Source organism: Folsomia candida, unplaced genomic scaffold (assembly GCF_002217175.1).
Source record: "Folsomia candida strain VU population unplaced genomic scaffold, ASM221717v1 Fcan01_Sc031, whole genome shotgun sequence".
NCBI lineage: Eukaryota > Metazoa > Arthropoda > Collembola > Entomobryomorpha > Isotomidae > Folsomia > Folsomia candida.
Genome location: NW_019091223.1, coordinates 961,367 through 984,930, shown reverse-complemented (window position 1 = coordinate 984,930; position 23,564 = coordinate 961,367). Strand labels below are relative to the sequence as shown.

General features: G+C 35.8%; 3 protein-coding genes across 4 annotated transcripts; 2 read left to right on the top strand and 1 right to left on the bottom strand.

The window, feature by feature from the left end:
• Window positions 1-2,326: 2,326 nt before the first annotated feature.
• LOC110860304 lies at window positions 2,327-6,391 on the top strand. Of its 2 annotated transcripts, none has more exons than XM_022109349.2 (5): window positions 2,327-2,752; window positions 3,778-3,996; window positions 4,433-4,759; window positions 5,227-5,493; window positions 6,100-6,391. In XM_022109349.2, the coding sequence occupies exons 1-5, from the start codon at window positions 2,450-2,452 to the stop codon at window positions 6,190-6,192; spliced, it is 1,209 nt and encodes a 402-aa protein (XP_021965041.1). In that variant the 5' UTR covers window positions 2,327-2,449; the 3' UTR covers window positions 6,193-6,391. The 2 variants fall into 2 exon arrangements, with proteins under 2 accessions (XP_021965041.1, XP_035716100.1); XM_035860207.1 differs by lacking the exon at window positions 2,327-2,752 and adding an exon at window positions 3,066-3,290.
• Window positions 6,392-8,517: 2,126 nt separating this feature from the next.
• On the top strand, window positions 8,518-15,182 carry LOC110860303 (hemocyanin). Its single transcript, XM_022109348.2, has 8 exons — window positions 8,518-8,662; window positions 8,802-9,474; window positions 9,920-10,175; window positions 13,037-13,225; window positions 13,640-13,774; window positions 13,898-14,059; window positions 14,140-14,358; window positions 14,785-15,182. The coding sequence occupies exons 1-8, from the start codon at window positions 8,587-8,589 to the stop codon at window positions 15,157-15,159; spliced, it is 2,085 nt and encodes a 694-aa protein (XP_021965040.1). The 5' UTR covers window positions 8,518-8,586; the 3' UTR covers window positions 15,160-15,182.
• Window positions 15,183-15,407: 225 nt separating this feature from the next.
• LOC110860333 (sodium-coupled monocarboxylate transporter 2) lies at window positions 15,408-23,375 on the bottom strand. The gene is made up of 11 exons (XM_022109378.2): window positions 23,102-23,375; window positions 22,488-22,622; window positions 22,217-22,405; window positions 21,977-22,131; window positions 21,562-21,702; window positions 20,929-21,266; window positions 20,781-20,863; window positions 16,409-16,480; window positions 16,171-16,337; window positions 15,983-16,071; window positions 15,408-15,646 (listed from the first exon to the last, which is right to left on the bottom strand). The coding sequence occupies exons 1-11, from the start codon at window positions 23,303-23,305 to the stop codon at window positions 15,534-15,536; spliced, it is 1,686 nt and encodes a 561-aa protein (XP_021965070.1). The 5' UTR covers window positions 23,306-23,375; the 3' UTR covers window positions 15,408-15,533.
• Window positions 23,376-23,564: the final 189 nt, after the last annotated feature.

Below are 23,564 nucleotides of genomic sequence, written 5' to 3'. Positions count from 1 at the left end.
GCTAAGAATTTGTTTTCTGGTTACCCATAACCGAAATCATAACCGAAATCATAATCAAAATGATAACCGTAATCATAACCGAAATCATAACCGAAATGATAACAGAAATCATACCGAAATGATAACCGAAATGATAACCGTAATCATAACCGAAATCATAACCGAAATCACAACCGAAATCATATCCGTGTTGTGATTGGCGGAGCCAAAAAGCCGGCCACCAATCAGAATGCAGTCAATGTCACGGAAAATTTCACGGGACGGACTTTTCGAAATTATAATATAGGTGTTTGCTCTAAATTCATACAAAAGTAATTACATATATATGAAAAACAAATAAGATCTAGCAGATTAATGCTAGATGTAATAAAATTTATTTGCGTGGAATATTTTTTTTTGTAAAATCTTCAATGCCCAAAAAAGTCCATTATGTCTAGTGTAAAGCTAGCGACCTGGCCCGGGCCCTTACGGGCCCCGGGCCTGGTATTTGGTACCACAATATACCACGGTTGGTACGCTACTGGTCATTCCCACGAGTCAAATATCAAGAATGGTTGAAAAGTACTTAATAATGAATTTGCAACACTCTTACAAATCATTGACTTCGATGGGTCTACAATTTTTGATAGGCTGGATATAAAAGCCAAATATTTTCTAATTTTGAATGCAGATTATCTCATCAATTCTTAATTTTCATCCCATCCCGTACTGAACTAGAATGAATTGTCTGACAACACGGCATCCATTGTACGCCTAGTTTATAAGTACGCTCATGTTTGGCTCGACCTGACAATACGTTCAACATATAAAACATGTTAACGGACGTGCAGCGAAAATATAAACCATCTCTTAGAGTGTAGCCAGGTCACCTTGTCCTTCTTCTAGATTAAAATCGGATTCAAAATCAAATTATGTATGTCCGTCTATCAGCCCAGTAATCAAGTTGTTGCCTAAATGCATATACTTTATTGATCGCAACTTGATTAACTAAAATCATATCTACATACTGCTATCATAACGTGGCAATTGCTCAAAGAACTTGCATTTACATAGGACGTAGGCGTTATTCGGGTCCTTGCGTGCTTCATTAAGTTGGCAACTAAATACTGACAGAATCATGATACATACATAAGGTTATGCATGACCAGCTAGTGCTTGACTTATATACATTTGTAAGGGATATCAAAATTATTACTTACAAGGGAACCTTTTTTAAAACTACGCAAGGATTTTCAAGCCACATATATCAAAAAATCTTGCCAAAAATTAAGATCCATACATATGTATTAGAGATGAGTCGGGTTCAACCGAACCCAACCCGAGGGTTCGGGCGGGTTAGGCATCCAAAATTGCCCACTCGGGTTAGCCATTTAAAATTGCCCAGTCGGTTTGGGCATCCAAAATTGCCCAGCCGGGTTCGAGTCGAGCAAGTTTGAGTCGGGTTGGGCATAGCAAAAGCGCGATTCGGGTGGGTCGGGTTGATTGGGTTTTGGGTGGACGGGTTTAAAAAAAACATTGACCCGATTCACCTCTAATACAGTATGGCACATATCTTTCCGTTGAATATCCTCTTTGAATAAAAATGGTGCAGGCCGAAGTTCAAACGTCCGCAAATTTTCACTCTCGTTTTCCTCCAGTGGGTGATAACCATGGCGGAGTGCGAACTTTGACCTTAAAATTGTTCTTCAACTGGCCCATTCAAGGGAAAGGTTCATAAAGTTCGACGTGTTTCTTGTTTTTTTTTCATGATTATTTTTTTGTTATAAATCAGCAGAGAATTTTAGTAAACATATCTTGAAAAAAAGTTCCAGGTATGTAAATAAGCCCCGTTTAGCATGAAGTTCTGATCAAATCCACCACGCTGAATAATTTCACAATCAATATAATAGTTTACTTCAAATGAAGTGATGTAAGAGTGCTCTTACATACTTTTCAAAAAAGTAGATAAAATTATTTTTAAGAGTGTAGTGTTACTCTATTACGAAATCAATTGATTACATGTTATTTGTACGAAGAATCACAAAATCTGTAAGTGTATAAAACACATACAAACAAACACAAAGCAAACTCTGTACATACATATTTTTCATGTGAAGAATATGTACTAAAACGCACGCATCATCACATCTTGGGATTGTACATAAAGTATGTGATCCATTTTCTGGAAATTTTGACCCCTACATACCTCCGATGTCACCTATGCGTTCAATGTCATATTTAATATGGGAAGAATACTCTTCTCAAATCGATTGCATGCTTTCTGCACAGTCCGTATCCGTATCTCATGCAATTTAACCCTTTTTGATCTCCAGATTCCCATATAACTCGACTCAGCTCCAGGCTCAAACACGAAAACATGTGTTTTCTCACATGCCGACTTTCTCCTGATCTTTACTCTTTAAATTAAATCGTTATTTTTATATATTTATTTAAATATCTGCCAATTAAAATGGCCCCCCGACACCGGAAGCTTGACCGAAAAGAGATTGACCACGATGGTAACGTAAAATCAGAAAATATTAATAATACAACGAAGAGGAAAGAATCAAAAATTAGGGAAAAATCACAAAAGAGAACACCATTTAAACCAATTGTAACCGCAGTGGTGATAATATTTGGAATTGTGGCGTTATTCGCAATCGCACTAAAATCGCATAAATACTATGAAGACAACTACCTTCAGAAACCTTTAAGTGTCAAAATACGAGAATTTAGTGAAATGTTGATAAATCTGGCGGACATTGCGGAAACGGTAAAACAAAAATATACAGGTTTCCTTACAAATGTTATGTAAATAGTTATTGTGTGCAAATTGAGAGCAAATGTAAACACAATTATGTGCGTACATACACTCTTAAAAATAGCGTTACTACCCATATGAACAAGAAATGCACTTTGAATTCAGTATTAAGTAAATCACACTAAAAACCCGGAGGGTACTTTACTATTTGCCAAGTTAACGGTGCTCTGGATCTGTAGGAATGAGAAATGAGTCGCATTATTCCCCTTAGTTTTGAATGTCGCGGTGCATATTGCATCATCTTTTTTGTGTACGTGGTTGGAAAAAGAAGAGAGTTTTTTTTTTTGGTATTTTAGATTTTGCTGAGAGCAGTAATGTTTTTTGGTATAAAACAAAGTTAGATTATTTGAGTTAATTAAAAGCTGCATTTAAGTCTACTTTATTCAGTATTCGTAAAGTAATTAGTTAGTCCAGGCATCAGGTCGGCTGCAATAATCATCTCCATACTTTTGACATCACGGCGGCTCAACCAGAGTAACGCTTATCACGGGTAGTGTTAAGGGCGACTCTACAGGATCTATTTAAACGGTGCTGATTTAATTCGTCCCGATTTTTCAGAAATATCTGAAAACTTAAGGTTCTTCTGGTGAATATTGTGATGCTCATGATTACGACTTGTCTTCATTCTACGCATGGTAGAATCTCAAAGACAAATAGTAACTAGTTTGAAATTAATACTTAAATACGGTTTTAGTCCAAAAACGACATCATCCAGACGAATTAAATCAGCACCCTTTAATATGTAATGTATGGTTTTCTTATATAATTCAGACTGCATTTACGTTTAAAAAATGTTACGATTACTTTAAGAGTGCACATGCACTCTAAACAAAAAACTAATCAAATTTTATTTAAAAAGTTTAATTTTTATTTTAAGCATTTATTATTTTTAGCGTTAATTTCACTTTTAATTAGTTTAAGTTGATCTTCAAGAGTGTGTTGAGGGAAAATGATACAAACAATTTTTATCAATCTAGATGAACAGTCAAGGCGAACCTGACCCGATGGATGTAATCCTCACGAAAAGACTTGGTCCAATTCAAAACCGTGTGTCCAGTCTAAGAACGCAGATCAGACAGCATGAAGAACTCCTGGGAAAAATTAAGGTCCCTGGCGGACCTACGAATTTTATTGACACGACGTTACGAGAACTTAACAGCTTTTTGGATATTTCGTTTCCTCAGTTGGATGACGAGGTAAGGAGAAAGTCAATAAGTACATAAACGTTGTGGATAAGTTTTCACGTCACTCATCTTTGTAAACTTTGCGGTGTTTGCCAAATCAGTGTCGGCAACGACTTACATAAAGCTTAATGAATTAATAGTTATTTTAAAATGGAAAATCATATGCAATTTAAACATGAAATTTAAGTATTTACGACTTTAACGAAACTTGGTTAAATACTCGCAATATGTCAGACTTGAAAAATGCTGGAATGGCTTATTAGTTCCACTTTGAAATTTGTTTGCTTCATTATTGTTTTTTGTAAGTGTTTACAAACAATGGCAGGTTAATACTGCCGTTGTAGAAGAAGTAAAGTTTTTTTCACAAATAACTAATGTATGTAAATATCTGACAAAAATGTGTTTATACTAGTTTTTGTCAGTATTTACATTTCCAAATTTATTTCAGGTTGACGTTATCCTCCAAAACATGCTCATGAGGACCGGTACCCCGCAGAAGTTGGCACTGATGCAGAAAATTGGGAACACGCAACAAAAGTGGCTCCGTCTCGTGGAGTGGACTCGAACCGAGGTTCTCGAAAAGGAGGGAATCTCCTTCTTTCCGGGCGAAGCCTTCCTCCCCGTCGCGGAAGGAATGGATGCCAACACCTTCGTCAATTCGTTCACGTTACGAGATGGTGAACTTGGCGAATCCATCGAACATGGGAGACGGATTGCGGACAAACTTGCCAAATTAGGGGAACTGTTTGAGCAAAGGGAAAAAATTAGGGAACTGGTATGTACGAGGGGACGTTCATAAGTTATGTAATACGAAAAGCATACCTGTTCAAAAATTTAGTTTTCATTCAAAAATCAGTCATCCCGATTTCTTACTGAAGATTTTCATTCACATTCAATTATTTCCTTCTTTCAAATTCATTTCATTTTCACTTCACCTGATTTCATTTGTTACTTCACCCCATGTATGTATGAAGCATAGGGTGAAAAATGAAATGAGTGAGAAATCCTTTCATTTATAGTCATTCATCTGAAATGACGGAATCTTTCAATCATTTTCATTCAAATAACAGGAAATTGATTTTCATTCCGTAACACTCATCATCATAATCACTCAAATGAATGAATGTGAACACGTATGAGATTAACATGTTAACGTACAACTACAAAATTTTCCACTTCTATTTTAAATAAAAAATGATTGCTTGAAAATTTCGAATGTAACAATTTTTTACCCAACCCTAGATCAAAGAACATTTGGTCGAAAACGGGCATCGAGTCCAGGCTGCCAGGATGGAGGTCGATTTTCCCGGAGTCCTTGAAGAACTGTACGATTCCCCGGAAGAACACGGATTTGAAGATCCCTACGTTCTGTTGGCCCTTAATGAAAAAATCGACGAGGCCCTTGGCGAGGAAATTGATGAGAATTATTTACACTATGAAATGACCCTTATGGTGACAAACCAACTCATGATCAGATCCGGTACGGTGGAACATTCAGCGTATGAACAGGTACATATTTAAGAAAAGGGTTATCCATAAACTACGTAACGCGAGGGGAGGGTCTAAGGCACCAATGATATCGTGCATATGCATTTATGTTACACATGTTAAAGGTGCCTTACTTTTGCGTCACGTAATTTATGGACAGCCCCAAAGTCAATTTATTATAAATAGGCACTTAGATAGAAATCTGGAATATATTGATTTCCCTGGATTAAAATTATATGTACCACCGATGCATCAAAATTTGCTACGGATATGGTAAAACTTTAATGCCGAGTATGATATCAGTTACAGTTTTAATATCCACGTGTTAACCGTCTGTGACGTTACCGAATGTTTTATAGTAGAATTAACACCACCCAGTGACCATTTGTCCCCATGTGGTTAAGATTGATCACCATTTGGTCAACTCACAGATGTATGTATGCACACCGTTCGGTGACGGTTACACATATAACACTTGGTTTTTAAAAGTACATGTATCAATACAGAGTCACATACCTAGATACTAATACAGGATGGTATTACTTTAATACTGGATTTCTAAAAGTGCATTTATGCACATGAAGAAGACCGCATTTTTAAAAGAATAATTGAATTTTTTTCTTTCAGATGGCGAACAATTTGCCCTATTTAAAACTGAAGAACTCAATTGTGAACGATATTGTGAGACTGATTGATAGGGTGGAGAGATTAAAGACGTGATTATCTATTTACTACCCATTAATAGAAACCATTGTTCATTCAAATTAATACAAAGTAAAAAAAATTAAAGGTTATTTGGCCGATGATTTTTTCCTTATGTTATTATTAAAATAATTTATTTTCAAACTTAAACCTGATTTTCACTTCAAAAGTAGAATAAATATGCAAAATCAAATCGTTTTCAATAGCAATCAGTAAATTATGCCGTTTGACCTTTTAAATAATTTTGGGAATTTTACTGCATATTAATTTTCAACGAATCACAATTGTAACCAAGCCGGTTAAGTCATATATTGACACCGGCGGTGTTGATTTGACAAATTTTTGTCTTGAGTGCATATGTAAATCATGTAAATGGCTCCTGGAAGATTTTAAAGGAAATTTCACCTCGAAATCCTTATTATAACCTCGGACCTATTTACCTGAAACTTCGACGTCGAGGTTAAAGGTCAAAAATCATATATGTTTCACAGTGTTTCATAAAAAGTATCCCGTTCTAGACTTATCAACTTCTATAAAAATAATATATTTAATTAAATACAACAGAATTTGAATATAGGCATATATATTTTTTGTTTGTAAATTTTTATGAATTGTTTGTAAATAATTATTGAGAAAATTAAGTTCTTCTTGGTTAATACTCATTAAAAAATGCTGGTCAAAAGTGTACATATTTATGTACATATCAATATATCTAGATTTTCAGAGAAATTACAAGGGTACAGATTCCAGTATCGCCACGACTACTTTCTAGACCCTTAATCCTTTTTCTTTCCAAAAATAGGCCCTTTATTTTTGCAATCCGCATTATCCTAAATATGTAACAGAAAGGTCAAAATTTAAAGTTAAAAAATCGGGGTAAGAAATTAATCCTGCATAAGCTATACTTCAAATGGAAAGAATACATTTAATCCTACATAATCTTGTTCATTTTAGATAATTCGTATCGTGTCCCAAGTTTTAACAGTTTATAGACTTTTTTAAGATTTTGTAACGAAAAGCCGGGTTACTAAAAAGGCAGATATTTTTACTAAGATTGACCCCACATTTTTTATTTGAAAACTCTTTAGCCATACGAAGTACGTAAATTGTGAATACCCTGAAACTCTCACCCCTGATTAAGTTTTGGGTCATTGTGTGCATCCATTCCGAAAAATTAAAAATTTTAAGGATGTCAGTTTAAATGAGATATGAATGTCCCCTTTATATATTAATAGATGGAGTATCTCTCATCTTTCCATTTTGAAAATTATTAATAAGGGGCCGCCCATAAATTACGTGACGTAAAAATCACGATTTTATACACCTCCCCTTTAACATGTGTAACATGGGCACGATTTTATTGGACCCAATGTAGACCCCCGCCTCTTGCGTTGCGTAATTTATGAACGGCCTCTATGAAAAAATTAAGCGTGGCATGAATTTTAGTTAATCAACGTGTTTTTGGTTATTTTGATACATATGTAATATAGGAATGCTGGACTCTATATAAATAATAAAAATAGCTTACAAATTACACGACGCAATTTGGAGAGTGATTTTTGTGTTGTCGATTTCATATTCTGTAAAATCTGGCTCAATCCGGTTATTATCTTTTTTTGTTGATGTTTTGATGATGGGGGTAATATTTTGTAGATTTCCTAGGTCAGAAATTTGACCAGTAATGAGAGTCACTTTAAATTAGAAATGTCATTAGAACGATTAGATTAACTTCATTTGGTATAATTAGGTTATTATAATTACATAATCATTAGGGAGATTGAGAGACTCGACTGTAAATTTTCTATGTATCAATCATTAACGGCTAATTACGAAAAACAATGATATACATAAACAATGACATCCCTTTTAAGAGCAAATATGTCAAAATTTATTTTAACTATTGATCAATTTCAGTCTGCAAATTTATTTGAGATATTGGACATCTGTATGGATGGGCTTCAGAAAAATTTCATTTTGGCGAAATTTGAAGCACAACGAAACGATGTTATACTTATTTTTATTTTTTTTAGATTTATTGAAGTTTTTATTAACAGTATCATTCAAGTCCTTGTATTGATTTTAGCCCTGGATATCTAGCGACTATACTCTAATATACATTTAGAAACAATGAATACAAATTTAGAAACATTGGTTGTCATTTCGCTTCAAAACCTCGAATTGAAGTTTTTTATCGAAACGAAATGACTGATTTCGTTACGATCGTTATCGCTTTCGTTACGAAAATAAATCACCATATGCACGTCTGGTTTTATACCTTGATCAAATCTTGATTTTCGCAAGCTCTCTATTACGAAAAAGTAGTATAAAACACTGAAGCTAGCGGTCTCCTCTTGCAGTCTAACTTTATACCTCACCTGGTAAAATAGTCGTTCCTGAAAGTTCAGGGGTGCAATGCGTCATGATATGTGCGTCGTTTTGGTGTTTATTTGTCTGTCGATATTAGTGAATTCCTTACCAACCAATAAAGGTAACCACCAAGAAAGTTAATATTTTATCCAAAACTGTAAATTTTATTCAAAATTTTCTAAACTTTCCTATCTTCAGTAAGAATCTATAATTAATTAGTGTTTTAACGTAATTTTTCAAAATATTTACATAATTTACAGATTCCAACTTCGCTTCCGATCAGCTCCTCCAGCACAAAATCTCCTCCCTATTCAACTTCTTCTGTGCCCGAAACCCTGACCAACATGCCGCCAAAGTATCGACCTTTGACCCCTTAAACTACCTCTCCCTTTACACCAATCCTGACACGGTGTCCAAGTTTGTCACCGCACTTCAGCAGAATCTCACCTCGCCCCGATGGGGCCCTTACCTCTCTGACAAAGAGCGAATCGACACCATCCCGATGTTCGATATCCTCTACTTTATCGACACTTCGACCCCTCAAGGATTTGACCTATTTTACAATACGACCGCCTATTTCTCTTTGAGGGCGAACGTCCGCCAATTCATTATGGCGATGGAACTGATTTCCTCCACGAAGTTTTTTGGGCGGTTAACCCTTCCCCCCTTTTCGACCAGTGTGCCGCAATTCTTCTCGCCAAAGTCGGTCCTCTGGGGGATTAATGATGTCGTAAAACCGCATTTGGGAGAGGGGGAGCATGTTGAGGAAGATGGCGGGGATAAATTGACCGGGGCAGTGGGAAAAGATCCGACGTATTGGAAGTTCGATGCGGGTTATAGGGAATTTCATTTCGCTTGGAACATGGATCTTCCCCCAGATTTGGTGCAGGACAAGTATCAAATTCGGTTTGATAGGAAGGGAGAATTATTTCTGTAAGTGGGGTGAAGGGGGAAAGGGAAGGTGCATATATGTATTATATACTACGTCATCAAAAAGAGTTTGTGGGAATTTGACTCGCTTTTGTCACCCGTGTTAAGGATAACATGAGTAGGATAGGGAAGTTGTGGAAAAATTGGGCGTGTTTTTTGATGACGTAATATGTGGATGGGTCGAAGGCTTAAATGGTTTTTAGAAAATATCCAACTATGTATATTTATATTCAGGAAAAATTACACTCTAACTAAAACTCTGCCAGATCAGCAGATTAAAAAATACACACTATCCACCATCAAATTCATGTCAAGAAGACTCTATGCGCACACTCTTGTGCGCATAGAGTAAAATAATGTTAAAAAGTGTAACATTATTTTTAAGAGTGCATGATTACCCTTAATTTGTATAGTGTGCTGTAATAAATTGGATGCCCTTATTTTTTAGGTATTCCCACCACTACATGGAAGTCAGATATTGGGCCGAACTTCGCTCCCAGAATTTGCCCGATATTGAAACCTTAACTTTAAACAAGACTTTTAAAGTTACTCAAGGATATTCTCCCTTCTTTCTTATGGCGGATTTCTCCGTGTTTCCGGTTCGAGGTCCGGGCGATTCTTTAACGACGCAGGATAACTTTCAGAATTTGACGATTTGGGAGGACATCATTCTGCAATCTTTAGCCGATGGGTATGCCGTTGGGGTAAGTGAATTAATTATTTATGATAATTAGGTATAAATTCATAAATACTTAAGGTGCCATTCGAGAACGATTTGAAAAGTTTTAATTATTTCAAAACGCATCAGGAAATTTGCATTTAACGACGTTAAATTAGGGTAGATTGAAATTCCAAATCTATGACTAGGTTATTCCTATTTAATTATAATTAATTGATTGATTGATTGATAGTCATTTATTCACATGTTATTCCTTGATCAGTACAATTTAATGACTGGTTTACATCAAGTAACACAACTTAACTACATATCTTAGTCTTAAAATTATCCATTTCGCATTACAACTAATCATAATTACTTTTACGCTTTTTCATAACAAACTCCGTGAAACGCATTCCAGATTAAAATTGAGTAATAACGCACTGAATTGGTAAACATGACCGAGTTGTGCGTCAGTACGTGCATTTTCTGTGAACTTCTAGTTCTGTGACCCGTTTCGTTAAATACATACATATTATTGAATTCATTTATATTCATTTATATTATATTTTTTAATCTTAAACAAATTCCATAAAGCATAATATTCAAGCCTCTCGTTAATCGATAACAGATTAAACTTTTCCAATAACTCATCGTAATTTATAACCGCATGTGACCTTCTGCAATCCGCTCTTGCCCTAGTTACAGTATTATTATCAGATTGACATTTCCAGTACGTTTTGGAATAATATTTACCTATTTTTGGGTAACAAAAAGTAGCTAATAATTGATTGACTTTAGCTTGCATTTTTGTAAAATCGCATACTCTGCTTGGCCCCCACACCGCAATACAATAATCGGTCAAAGCATTTACATATGCATTTATCAATACAGTAAGCATATGTCGTGTGAGGTGTCGCCTTAACCTAGTAAGTATTCCAACATTTATACTAACTCTCTTCTGTACGTTTTCTGAATGACCCTTGAATGTAAAGAATTCATCTACCACCACTCCTAAATATTTATATGAGGTAACCCTTTCAATTTCCTCTCCATTAATTAACATAGGTGGTAAATTCGCTAATGTTTTACAATGCTGTCTCTTTCGAATTATCATATACTTCGTTTTTTCCTTATTCATACTTAACCCTTTACTTTCTAGCCAGCTATTTAAATTACATAATTTTTCAGTCATTTTGCACATTATTTCATCAATATTGCTCCCACTAATTTGCACGGAAGCGTCATCCGCAAATAAGGTATAGAAACAATCAGTTAAAATCAATTTAATGTCGTTTACAAATAAAAAAAATAAAACTGGACCATTCACGAAACCTTGTCCGATTCCACGATTTGCAATAAATGCTCTCGAGATAAAACCATTAAGCTTAATATAATAATGTCTGTTTTTTTTAAATAATTACATATTAATAAAACCAATTTTGCATTAACTTTCCTTAAATCAATAAATGCGACCACCACAATTTGGTTTGGTTTGTCTAATTCATTAAAAATATTTTGTGAAAAAACTGTTAATGCTGTTGTACAAGATCGTCCCGTTCTAAATCCATGCTGATTATTATCTAATACATCTAATTTTTCTATCGGAGGTAATAATTTCATTTTAAGTATATATTCAAATAATTCACTAATCGAGTGGAGAGAAGATATTGGCCTGTAGTTGTTCGGATCCACATGGCTTCCTTTCCCTTCATACAAAGGTAAAACCAGACCTTCCTTAAATCTATTCGGATATGTACATGTCGTAAATATCGTTGTAAAAAATATTGCCAATGGCACAAGTAAAAAGGGTAACAGAGGTTTTAACATTTTGATTGGAATTCTATCTTGACCCGAAAACTTTGGTTTCAATTTAGGAATACATTTTGATATATCGTTCTCACTAACAACATTATTATTTTCCTCTGCTAAGGCTTCATTCTGTAATAATTTTAACAAATCATCATTATTTGCTTGCGTGGTTTCATTTTGTAATATAAATGTATCACTTAAAAGTTTAGCTATATCATTTTTATCAGTCACCGTCTTATCACCACTCTTAAGATAATTTATGTCTGCCGATTGTTTGATATCTTTACCAGTTAATTCTGAATAGGCTTTCCAAATTGTTTTTGACTCTAGACTAGAAAATTGTTTCTTAAAATATTCACGTTTTTTTTAAAGAAATGCGATTTTTGGTGAAATTACGAATTTTGTTATATTGCTTTCTCAACTCTGGGGTTGGAGCCTTATCAAACATGTTTTTTAAACTATCTCTTTTTTAATAAGCTGCAAAATTTCTTCATCCATCCATTCTGCAGCATTTCCTCTAATCCTTTTCTTTTTTATGGGACATAATTGATCAATAACATTCATCACTGTAGTTTCTAAAACATCAAGTTGAGAGTTTACGTCAAAATTTTCCTCTAAACAACTCCAACCACGTGCTTTTAAATACTTGCCTATTTCATCAGCACTAAAATTCTTATAAGAACGAAATTCAATAATCTTCGATTCAGTTTTTGCCTTCTTTGCACTTTTTACAAAATACGTGAACCTATGATCCGTTGTAGTAATTGAAAATACACCTGATTGTACTATTTTCGTTGGAAAAGAAACATATACGTGATCCAAAAGAGTGCAAGAGGTTAGCGTGACCCTCGTTGGGTCCTTGATCAACTGACAAATTCCTACACTATTGGTCACATTCTCAAGTCTCGCTTTGTGTAGGGAATTAACAATTAAATCTACATTCAAGTCACCTAAAATTACATAATCTACCTTATCTCTAATTACTAAACGTATTAATGAATGCATTTCGCGTAATTTCTGAATATCTCGTAATGACATTTAATAAATTCCCGACAGAAAATAATCAAACTAAGATGGCCATTTATTATTTTTCAGAAATCTAGAGAACGATATCCTTACCATCAACCTAATGAAACTGATGCCTCCGATATTGCGGGAACCGACGCATTTGGCGCGCTTTTCCAATCAACCACAGCCTCCGTAAATATCGACCTGTACGGAAACCTGCATGAATCTCTTCACCTGAATTTGGCACATTTACGCGATCCCAGATTTCCTACAAAGGTGCGTCACCTTGATTCCGATAGAGAGAACCTCAGTCAACCTTCGCAAATATTCCTAAATTTGCAACAAAACTGCGAAACTTTTCTCAATTTCTTTCGCAAACTTTTGCTCCAAAGTGTGTGATTTTTTCGCAAATTTGCTGAAACTTATCTTTACCGATATTTACATATTTCTAAGATAACTTATGTAAATCCATAGAGGCAACATCATAATAGATGTTTTTAGAAGTATCTACATAGATTTGCGAGATTTACGAAGCCCAATTTTGCCAACCTACTCATTGCACAAATATGTGTAGCTCGCAAGTTTGCTAAATGACTTGCGGTGCAAAATTATACGTTGTCATAATTTCGCTTAGAATTTAAAAAAAAATCCCTTAATTTATTAAATATCATTAATTTGCCCAAAATATAGTTGCCCAAAGACGTCATGGGCGTAATGGACCATGCCGAATCGAGCGTGACTGACTCTGCTTTTTACCAAATTCACTACTATGTCGACAATTTATACAAGAAGCACAAGTACTACAGTCCCCAAATACGAAATGAGGTATGGAAACATATGTATTCTTTGTTAAAGCTTTCAAACCAAATATTACCATGAACTTTCGAAATTTGAAATTTTCCACATTCAATTTACACCGAATTTAAAATAAGAAATTTATTATTTCAGCAAAATATGGCCTACCCGGGTATAACTGTTCGTCAGGTAGGGTTGAATTCAAGCCAGCATGTAACCCAATTAAAAACCGAGAAATTTCCCGTATTAACCACATATTTTGAATACTACTCTTACAACGTGACCAATGCTGTCATCGACTGCCAAAAACTTGAGGTTGGTCTTAATTTAAGTGCAAATTTTTCCGCAATATTGAAATTTTTGCATATTTTCGTATGTTTTGTTGATTTTTTTAGTCTGGGAAGGAATACGTGATTTCGAGAAAGAGGCTGAATTATAACAAATTTGAATACAATTTTGACATATTTTCCTCTCATGGAGGAAATGAGGATGCAATCGTTCGTGTTTTTATGGGGCCGTATATCGCTGCGGATGGAAAGCCGTACCCGATTGATGACTTCTACTGGAATATGATCGAAATGGATAAGTTTCCTGTGGTGATCGAGCCAGGAGAGGTAATTTGCTAGATTTTTTATTTAAATGGGGCAATCCACGCGTATGTTAAAATGTTTCTCAATTTGCGCCAAGTTCATAATTCAGCAAATAACGATACCAGTAATGCCTGGAAATGAAAGCTTAACCCTTAATTTGCTGGATAAATTTAAGTTTGACAAGACTAAAATTCGGTTTCTACAAAAAATGATAGTATTTGCAAAATTTTGAAATGTTCCATTTGAGACATTTTTCTGGGAAAATCAGCTTATTCCGATTTTTATCTGTTCGACTAAATTTTTACGTTTTAAGACCAAATTTGCAATTGTTTTTTCAAATTGTTACTTTTTAAGACCAAATTTGCAATTATTTTTTTAAAATTTTTACCTTTTAAGAGCAAATTTGCAATTGTTTTTTATTCAAATTTTTGACTTTTTCAACAATTACAGAATCGTATCACGCGAGCCAGCAGTGACTCCAGCATTTTGAAGAAGGACGTCATCGCACCTGGCGAGCTTAAACGAAATTGCGGCTGGCCTTCGAACCTCCTCCTTCCCAAAGGAAACCCTGAAGGCCTTCACATGAAACTATTCGTAATCGTGACCCCCGCTAAGGAACGACACGGGGTCAAACTTACGGTCCAGAATGCCGCAGAATTTCCCGCCTTTTCCCTCTGTGGTCATCCATACAGTTATCTCCCGGACGATAAGCCGATGGGATTCCCCTTCGATAAAAGGATGCATCTTGACAACCCATTCGGCAGCGTGGGAAAGAGCAATTTTATGTTTTATGATGTAACCATTAAACATTTAATTAGTTTGTAAATAAATCATCTTTTAATTATTTATGTCTTAATTGTTCGCAATTTTGAATATCAAATTTTAATCTACAAATTTAATCAAATCGCAGAACTGCGAAATAACTAATTATCTGTGCAAATTATCTAAATAAAGGTTGAAATTTATGAAAGATTTTGAAGTATTTATTTATGTATGTGAAATTAAGGGATGATTTTGTATTAATTGAAATAATTATGGTGGAGATTTCTTGCACTGAGAACAATGAGCCAAAATAATTTTGAAACAGTAATTGTGATGCGTTTTAATTGGTCAAATTTTTTGGTACATTCCACACACATATTTATTCATGTACTTTTACTGTTAGGGAACAATTTTGGTTTACATAAAGTGCCCAATTATCATATCTTGTCGTCATTTGTACTATTTCTGGCAATATCAATCCTCACAAATTTTCGTATTGCGGGATGCAAATATTTTACATCTGTGCAAACTCCTTTTGAGTTGGATCCCACTGTGACCAATTAAAACGCTTATTTAGTCATGAGTCATGACTAATAATTGTAACCTGCACACATGCAATCTTAGAAATCCAGTATTAAAATAATACCAGGCGGGTTTCATATATGACTCTACCAACGATGTATTGATAATATCGTACAGTAATAACCCGGTATTGAAGTTTTACAATATTGGTATCAAATTTTTACTCACCGGTATAATTTTAATACTAAGCGGTACCAACTTTAATACCGAGAAATCAATACCTGCGTGACTATACCGGATTTCTAACAGTGTAGCATACGTATTTACATAGGTGTCAACATCGTGAAGTATATATATATGTTACCTGAGAATAGTAGCCCTGTAGTTACAGTTATTATCGCCGCCACGAGAGAGTAGAGAAGGTACGAGAGTTGGAATATCTTTTCAGCCCAACTACATGTATTCATGCATAAATTGCATATGTAATTATGCTTGGAATTATGTAAGTAACATGTTTTAAACATAAAACCATATAATTAATTAAGTGCATACCTTTCAATTTCTTCCACTGGTTCCATGGACTTGATTACTGTACCATTTGATTGGGGGCACTGATCAATTGAGGTCGGTAAATGGGGCAGTGTCTTCTTTTTCACGAAGGCCATCACACTAATAAACATCATGGATCCCAGTCCGATCACCAGCCCAAGCGTGGCACCCTGCACATAAATATTTATATAAACAACAAAATCATATTAAATAAATAAATAAGTTCCAACAAATTACTTACTCTAGTGTTCGCTTTAGGAAAGGCCATCCCTAAAATGAAGACGCCATAGATCGCCCCCGCAGTTGCCCCGACCTAGTTAAAAACAAATGTTTCTTTACAAAACTAACCATGGAGATCCCCAGTGCATGATTTTAACCAAATTTAGTTCGGTAGCGTCAAAATATGTCCTAAATCTGATTACAAACGTACACATGATCTCCCAATGGGTGCGTTTGGCCAAGATATTTGCATTCGAAGAGGAAAAATAGCGTCAGAAAACTCGGAGTGTAAAATTTGATTTCTCCTCACCAGATGCAAGTATCTCACAAGGGACACTCACGACCTGTTGTTTGAGTCCAGGGTACCCACCATGCTTTTTAGAATCTACTAGGACCCCAGATGAAGGATTCATTCATATTTCCGTGTAAAACTCATATTTGGCGCCGTGCCGTGACGCCAAACTTAAAAATTTGCATTTTCGACCAATTTCAAACCCTCATAACTTTTGCAGATTATGTCGGATTTTCAAAATTTTATGCTTAAAATGATCACAAAAGTCCAAATTTATGAGAAAAAAATAAAAATTTTCTAATTTTTGAAATATTTTTAGCATTTTTCCAACGAGCCGTCATTTCTAAGAAAATACGAAATTTTGCGAAAATTTAAAAGCAAAAATTTTGGAAAAAATTTCATGGGATACGAAAGTTGAACTCCTTGTCATGATTTTTGCCAAAAATTTTGAAAATCCGCCCAGGATTTCAAAAGTTATGGTGGTTTCAAAAATAAAAACATTGAAATTTGGCGAATTTAACGCCACGGCACGGCGCCAAATATGAGTTTTACACGGAAATATGAATGAATCCTTCATCTGGGGTCCTAGTAGATTCTAAAAAGCATGGTGGGTACCCTGGACTCAAACGACAGGTCGTGAGTGTCCCCAGGCCCGTACCGACGATGCTTCTAGGTGGAGCGCTGGCTCCAGGCCGTACGACCCGAAGGGCCGTACCGGCACGCCCTATACACTAGATATAATTGTCCTATCACACGCCGCAAGATAATTCCACACTAATCATCGGAAAATGTAAGGAAGACGTGCTTAATTTGCCAGGCCGTGTGGTCCTATTCAAAAATCTAGCGATTATAAACCCGAATCTGCTCTTACGGGTTTAGACCTTTAGCTCATGAGAACGTTGTTGTGTCATACAAAATGTAGTATTACACATAATTTCATACCTCCCTCCACGAGTTCATAATCCAATGTAACTTTTGATTTCCAGAACTGAGCTAGGGAATTTAATTTCAAAGAAAGTGAATATCGTTGGGTACGTAGGGGAGGCATTCAAAATCGATTTTTCTAATTTCGTAAAAGCTGATATGAAGGTAAATAAAAGCCGGTTTTGGATTTAAGCAAAAACCGGACACAATTTTTGCAATTCTCCGGAAAACCGGTTTCACAATTTTCGAAGAAATCGGTTTTGTAAAAATGAGGTGTTTACACACTCGAAAACTGGGTTTTGGTTTTTAATAATACGAATTCTTTGAATCTAATGATTAGTGTTTAATTATTGAGATAAGAATTAATCGTGCTGTAATCATAGATCGGATATTTTGCGTACTCCGGCCTCCGCGTACTTCGTACTCCGAGTACTCCGGCCTCCGGCAAATCTCGCGTACTCCGGCCTCCGCGTACTCCGTATTCCAAAAAAAGTCGCGTACTCCGGCCTCCGGAGGCCGGAGTACGTACTCCAGGTTAGGAATTCAATTATAATTTGCTTAACGCGTAAGCATAGATTTTGAATCAAAATTTATGCTTACGCCTTGCGGAAATTACAATTGAATTCCTCCCCAGGCCCGGAGTATTCCCATCTATGGGATCAGATATTTTGCGTACTCCGTACTCCGCGTACTCCGTACTCCGGAAAAATTCGTGTACTCCGGCCTCCGCGTACTCCGTACTCCAGAAAAAGTCGCGGAGAGTACGTACTCCAAGCCCGGAGTACTCCGATCTATGGCTGTAATCCCTTATTCCCAAGTTTACATTTAATTTGAATTTTGCATTAAATTTGTGGTTACTATATTTGCTAATTTTTTAAAATTTGGAATAAAACCGTCTTCAAAACCCGGTTTGTGGGAATCAAACACATTTTTCCTACGAATTTCCAAAATCCAATTAACATAAACCTGATTTCGTAGACTTTTCCAAAAGCTGATAAATCGAAAACCGGTTTTTTTCCTAAATTTGAAAAAGCGAAATAAACGAAAAACTTATTTGATAAAAACTTCAGGTTTTGGACGCCTTATTGGTGGTATAGCACATGATTTCTGGTTAATTGGGCGAAATTTAGATTGAGCTAAAACCTATTTAGTGCTCAGGGGTCCTTCGTCAGGGCGGATTTTTGGCATGAAAATGTTTAGCATGAAATAGGAGCAGCAACTTGGGAACACTTTCGGGTTGATTTATATAAACACAAATGTTTGGTACACATTGTATTGAAATTACGGAGTCCTGTGAAGGTGTAATTTAATAAAAATCCAAGAATCTGCCGCTTCGCGTCAAAATTCCTTCCTGAGTACCGAGCTTTAATCGTTTGATTCGAGCGAAGACAATTGTCGTTTTATGTAACACGTTTTAATTCGGGAAAAGTAGTCGCATTGAAAAATTGTGGTCATGGTGCAAGACGAAGGTAATTATTGTTTCTGGGTGTCCCATACTGGGAGGACGCTTATTTCCGCCTTTCCCTCTCCGCGAGGTATTTATGTAAAATTTGTTTTGATTTTAGGAGATTCTATTATAAGAGAATCCCCCAAAATTTAACACTCAATTGCATTTATGCAATTGAGTGTTAATAAGAACATCTTCCTTCTGAAAATTTGGATATTTCTAATGGAATGTCAGACTCTGTATATTTGTTAGAATTTTATCTGAATCAATGCATTCTTTCTCCCATACCACTACCGTAACATACGTATGTACTTACCTCGTTACAGAATTAATGCATCATTGTGTTCCTCATACATACTCCTGAAAACGTTAAACTCGGTACCGGTTTTTGAGATTTTTAGTATTGATTCAAAAGAACAAAGAGAGTGGAATTAGCACCAATATTATGAAATTCTAATTTTATGAGTTCCGCCGCAAATTATAATTAACATCATTGACTGGGAAATTAAAATGGAAATTTGTGTCATGTAAAATTTACTCCACGGTTTGAAATTTGGATATCTTCATCTTTGAACTTTTATAGGCATTGAAAATTTTGAGAAACTACGCCGCTGTCAATTTCAAAAGAATTTTCTTTATGCTAAATATGGGGAATTTAAGACTGGCAGTGGCGTAGTTTCTTAGAATTCTCAATTTCTGTAAAAGTTCAAACCTGCGTGGATAGAGAGTATGTAGACGCCTAGATGTAATACTTAATTTTACGACCCACTTTGAAGCAAGATAAAATGTCGCAATGACTAGATATTTTGCACCAGTTTTGAATAGGCTGGACTGAATATGTGCTCCAGGCCGTCCCAATCCAAGGAACGCCACTGAGTGTCCCTTGTCAGTCTAACTTGCCCAAGGGAGAGCGTGTCTTCAAAAATTTCACATTAATTAGCTCGATTTGCCTAATTCGGGAGCATAAGTATACACGCTCTGCATGTACGCTGGATTATTAAGGGGTGAAAGCCCTTTATAAGATCGTTATGTCCGTCTGTCTGTCCGTCCGTCCGTCCGTCTGTCCGTAGCTCCGATAACTTTTGAACGAAAAGACATAGACACTTGAAATTTTGAACGTAAACTCCTAACGTCAATGGACAGGACGAGTTCGAAGATGGACACTGTGACATCGTCACCTGTGACGATGACGTCGTCACAGTGACGAAAAGTGACGAAAAAGTGTCACGTGTCAGTTTTGACATGTGACACATCATTTTTAACTATTTTTCAATGAGGAATTCGAAAATTCAGGTCATTTTGTGTTTGGACGTCACCTGTGACGATGACATCGTCACAGTGACGAATAGTGACGAAAAAGTGTCACTTGTCAGTTTTGACATGTGACACATCATTTTTAACTATTTTTCAATGTCAAATTCAATGGTGACCTCCATTTTGACCTCAGAGGTCATGTAAAGGTCATAGGACATATCTATTTCAATTTCAACTGAAATTTAACCCCGAATTCAATGGTGACCTCCATTTTGACCTCAGAGGTCATATAAAGGTCACATAAGGGTTATCAACTGTTAAATTTGACACAAATAAGACACAAAAGTCGAGAACACGTCAGAAGTGTCAATCTTAACAAATTTTCGAACAATTTGATATTCACATTGACGTATGACACTCCTTTCACCCCTTGGTTACATGCGTTGTAACGGTTTATTGGTTTAAATTTCAACTTACCGCGGCATACGTGGCGGAGTAAAGAGCTCCAAGATTTTGAGCGAGAAATGCCAACGAAATTATCAGCACTCCGTAGAGAAATCCTAAAAATATTGAATATGGAAATCAAAAAATTTGACCATGACATATTGAATATTTTCGAGTTTACCAATAACTCGTGTCGTATTTGCTTGTGCAGTCGGTGTCATTTCCGCAAAGAGCTTTCTCCCCTTAAGGAAGTCTTCCCACGTGACGGCAGCCAGAGAATTGAGCGCGGACGAGACCGAGGACAACACCGCGCTAAATATGCAGGCTGTGAAAAGACCCAACATTCCTGGAATGGAGGCCATCTCCTCGACGACAAAGTAGGGCACGATCTGATCAACTTTCTTAATCTTGTTGAGCTTGAAGGGATCACATCCGTCGTACATGGCAAAAATTGAGATCCCAGATAGCAGACAGAGACCGATGATGAGTAACTTAAAAGGGACGCTGCACAGGATTACGCTGAAAAATGCAATTGAAAAATTAGTCTGGAAATTCATTGATTGTTCAATATCACCATTGTCAAAATCGGGACGTTTTTACTCAATTATTTTACCTTTGGAACTTATATATTTACAAAATTCTGCACGATCGATAATTTATGCAGCATATATTGTTGCCAATTTTTTTGAAAATACACGAATTTTTATAGTTATTAGTTTTTAAAGGAGCTTATCTCAAATTTAAATATCTACATAAATTTGCTGATTTAGTGAAGAGTCCTACGTTAACAAATTGTTGAAAAATATACTAATACCTTTTTGCCTTTGCGAGGGTCGGCATGCTACAGTAACGTTGGACCTGGAGCTGATGCACGGCAGGTTGCATAATCGCATAAAATGTCGTCCCCACCAGAAAATTCCAGATATTGTGACGCATGAATGGATCAAAAGTTGTGCTGCGAGTGTGTTATAAGTAGATTGCGAATTAACGGTTTGTTTTACCCCAAATTCTCACATACACACTAAAAATTTCTCATTTTCACTGATAACTAATGTAACTAGTGTTTAAGTGAAAATGTAGAGCAAAAACCTCAACTCGCAATCTCCGTATTAAATAGAAATACTAAATTCAAATCGTATGTACAAGCATTCAGTACCGGAAGTGTACAAATTCCTACTGTTCAATTCTAATTTTTCGTACATACATATTTTCACGTATTTGAATCTTACTCAATAAAATTAAACCTTCCGCCATCATTGGCACGACGGAATGCTTCGCCAACGCCTCCCACAGAAGAAAATCCCTTTATCACAATGGCCACCATGCCCGCCACCATCATGACAGATTGGAAAAGATCGGTAAACACGACTGCTCTCAGGCCACCCTAAAAAAATGGTTATCAAATTTTGAGAGGGAGAGATTGATAAGGTCCCAAAGTGCACAAAGTTATATGAATTTGCTTAAATTACCACAGACGTGTAAATAGTGCTGCACAACCCGACGCTCAAAATTGACAGCCACACCGGAAATGAAAGAAATGCTTCCAAAGCTAAGGATGGTGCGTACAAGATAACCGAGGTGAGGGTTATCTGTTGCAAGATGAATGTAAAGCTGGCCAATCTTCGGACTAAAGTTGAGTGGAAACGGTGTTCCAAGTACTGCCCAAAAAACACACACCTGTATAATCTGAGTTCTTGAAAATATACAAAAATGTGAGCACGTGTATTTGACCACGTGTACCTCATTTATACTCGTCAGCTTCATCTTGTAAAAGTATGGCACGAAAAGAAATGCACTGAACCCCACTGCGATGGCAGACATGATGTTAATCATGACGATTTGACCCCCAAAGGAATACACTTCAGCAGGAAAGCCCTGGTTGAAAAAAAGTTGAAAAAATTATTCACTTATTGTTCATTTATTTAAAAAAAACTCGTATATACTCGTATATACATGTATGTATACATGCTTTCGTTGCTCACTTTTCACACATTTTGTCTCAAAATCGCTTTATTACATAAATGTGCTACATTACTTTATCACATACTGTATATGGATTTATTAATACAAATATTCCCTAAGTACTAAATATAACGTAAAAATTGAGTAATGAGTAAAATTATTTTTTGTTCTTCATGAATATGAAACGAGCAAATATTTATTCAGGATTTATTCATTCAAAAATTTTCAAAAGATTATTTATAAATAATATAAATCTGAATAATGAAGACATACATAAATGTATGCTTTTATTATGCAGGATTCATGAAGTAATGAATGAATTCATTCTCTTCTTAATAAATGAATGTGAACAGCTATGGTATTAATATAGCTTTAACAATTATACTGCTCACCAGCACGGTAATCGCCGAGACGTAAGTGACCATGATGGAGGCAGCGACCGGAAGTACGGCCATGTTCCTGCCCCCAACGAGTAAATCTTCATTGGACTTGTTGCCCTTGAGGGCGTAGTAAATTCCGATGGCGAGCGACACACCCAACGTGGCTGCGACCACGACCCAGTCAAACCAGTGGAATAGATCTCCTCCCAACCACATTTTTTCAGACTTCAAGACCACAGAGAAATCTGATAAAGCTGGCACTCACAGTAATCCTAAATATGAAATGAGATGTAATGATGGTAAGTTGGATATAGTCTAAGAAAACCAGAGGTCGGATATGTATTTATTTTCAAGTTTTCCATTTTATGACGTCCACCGGTAAAACTTTTCTGGTGTAATGATTATACACATAACTCTTGTAGACTTTACAAATTTCAGAATAACTTCAGTAATTGTTGTATTTTTGTTGGTTTTT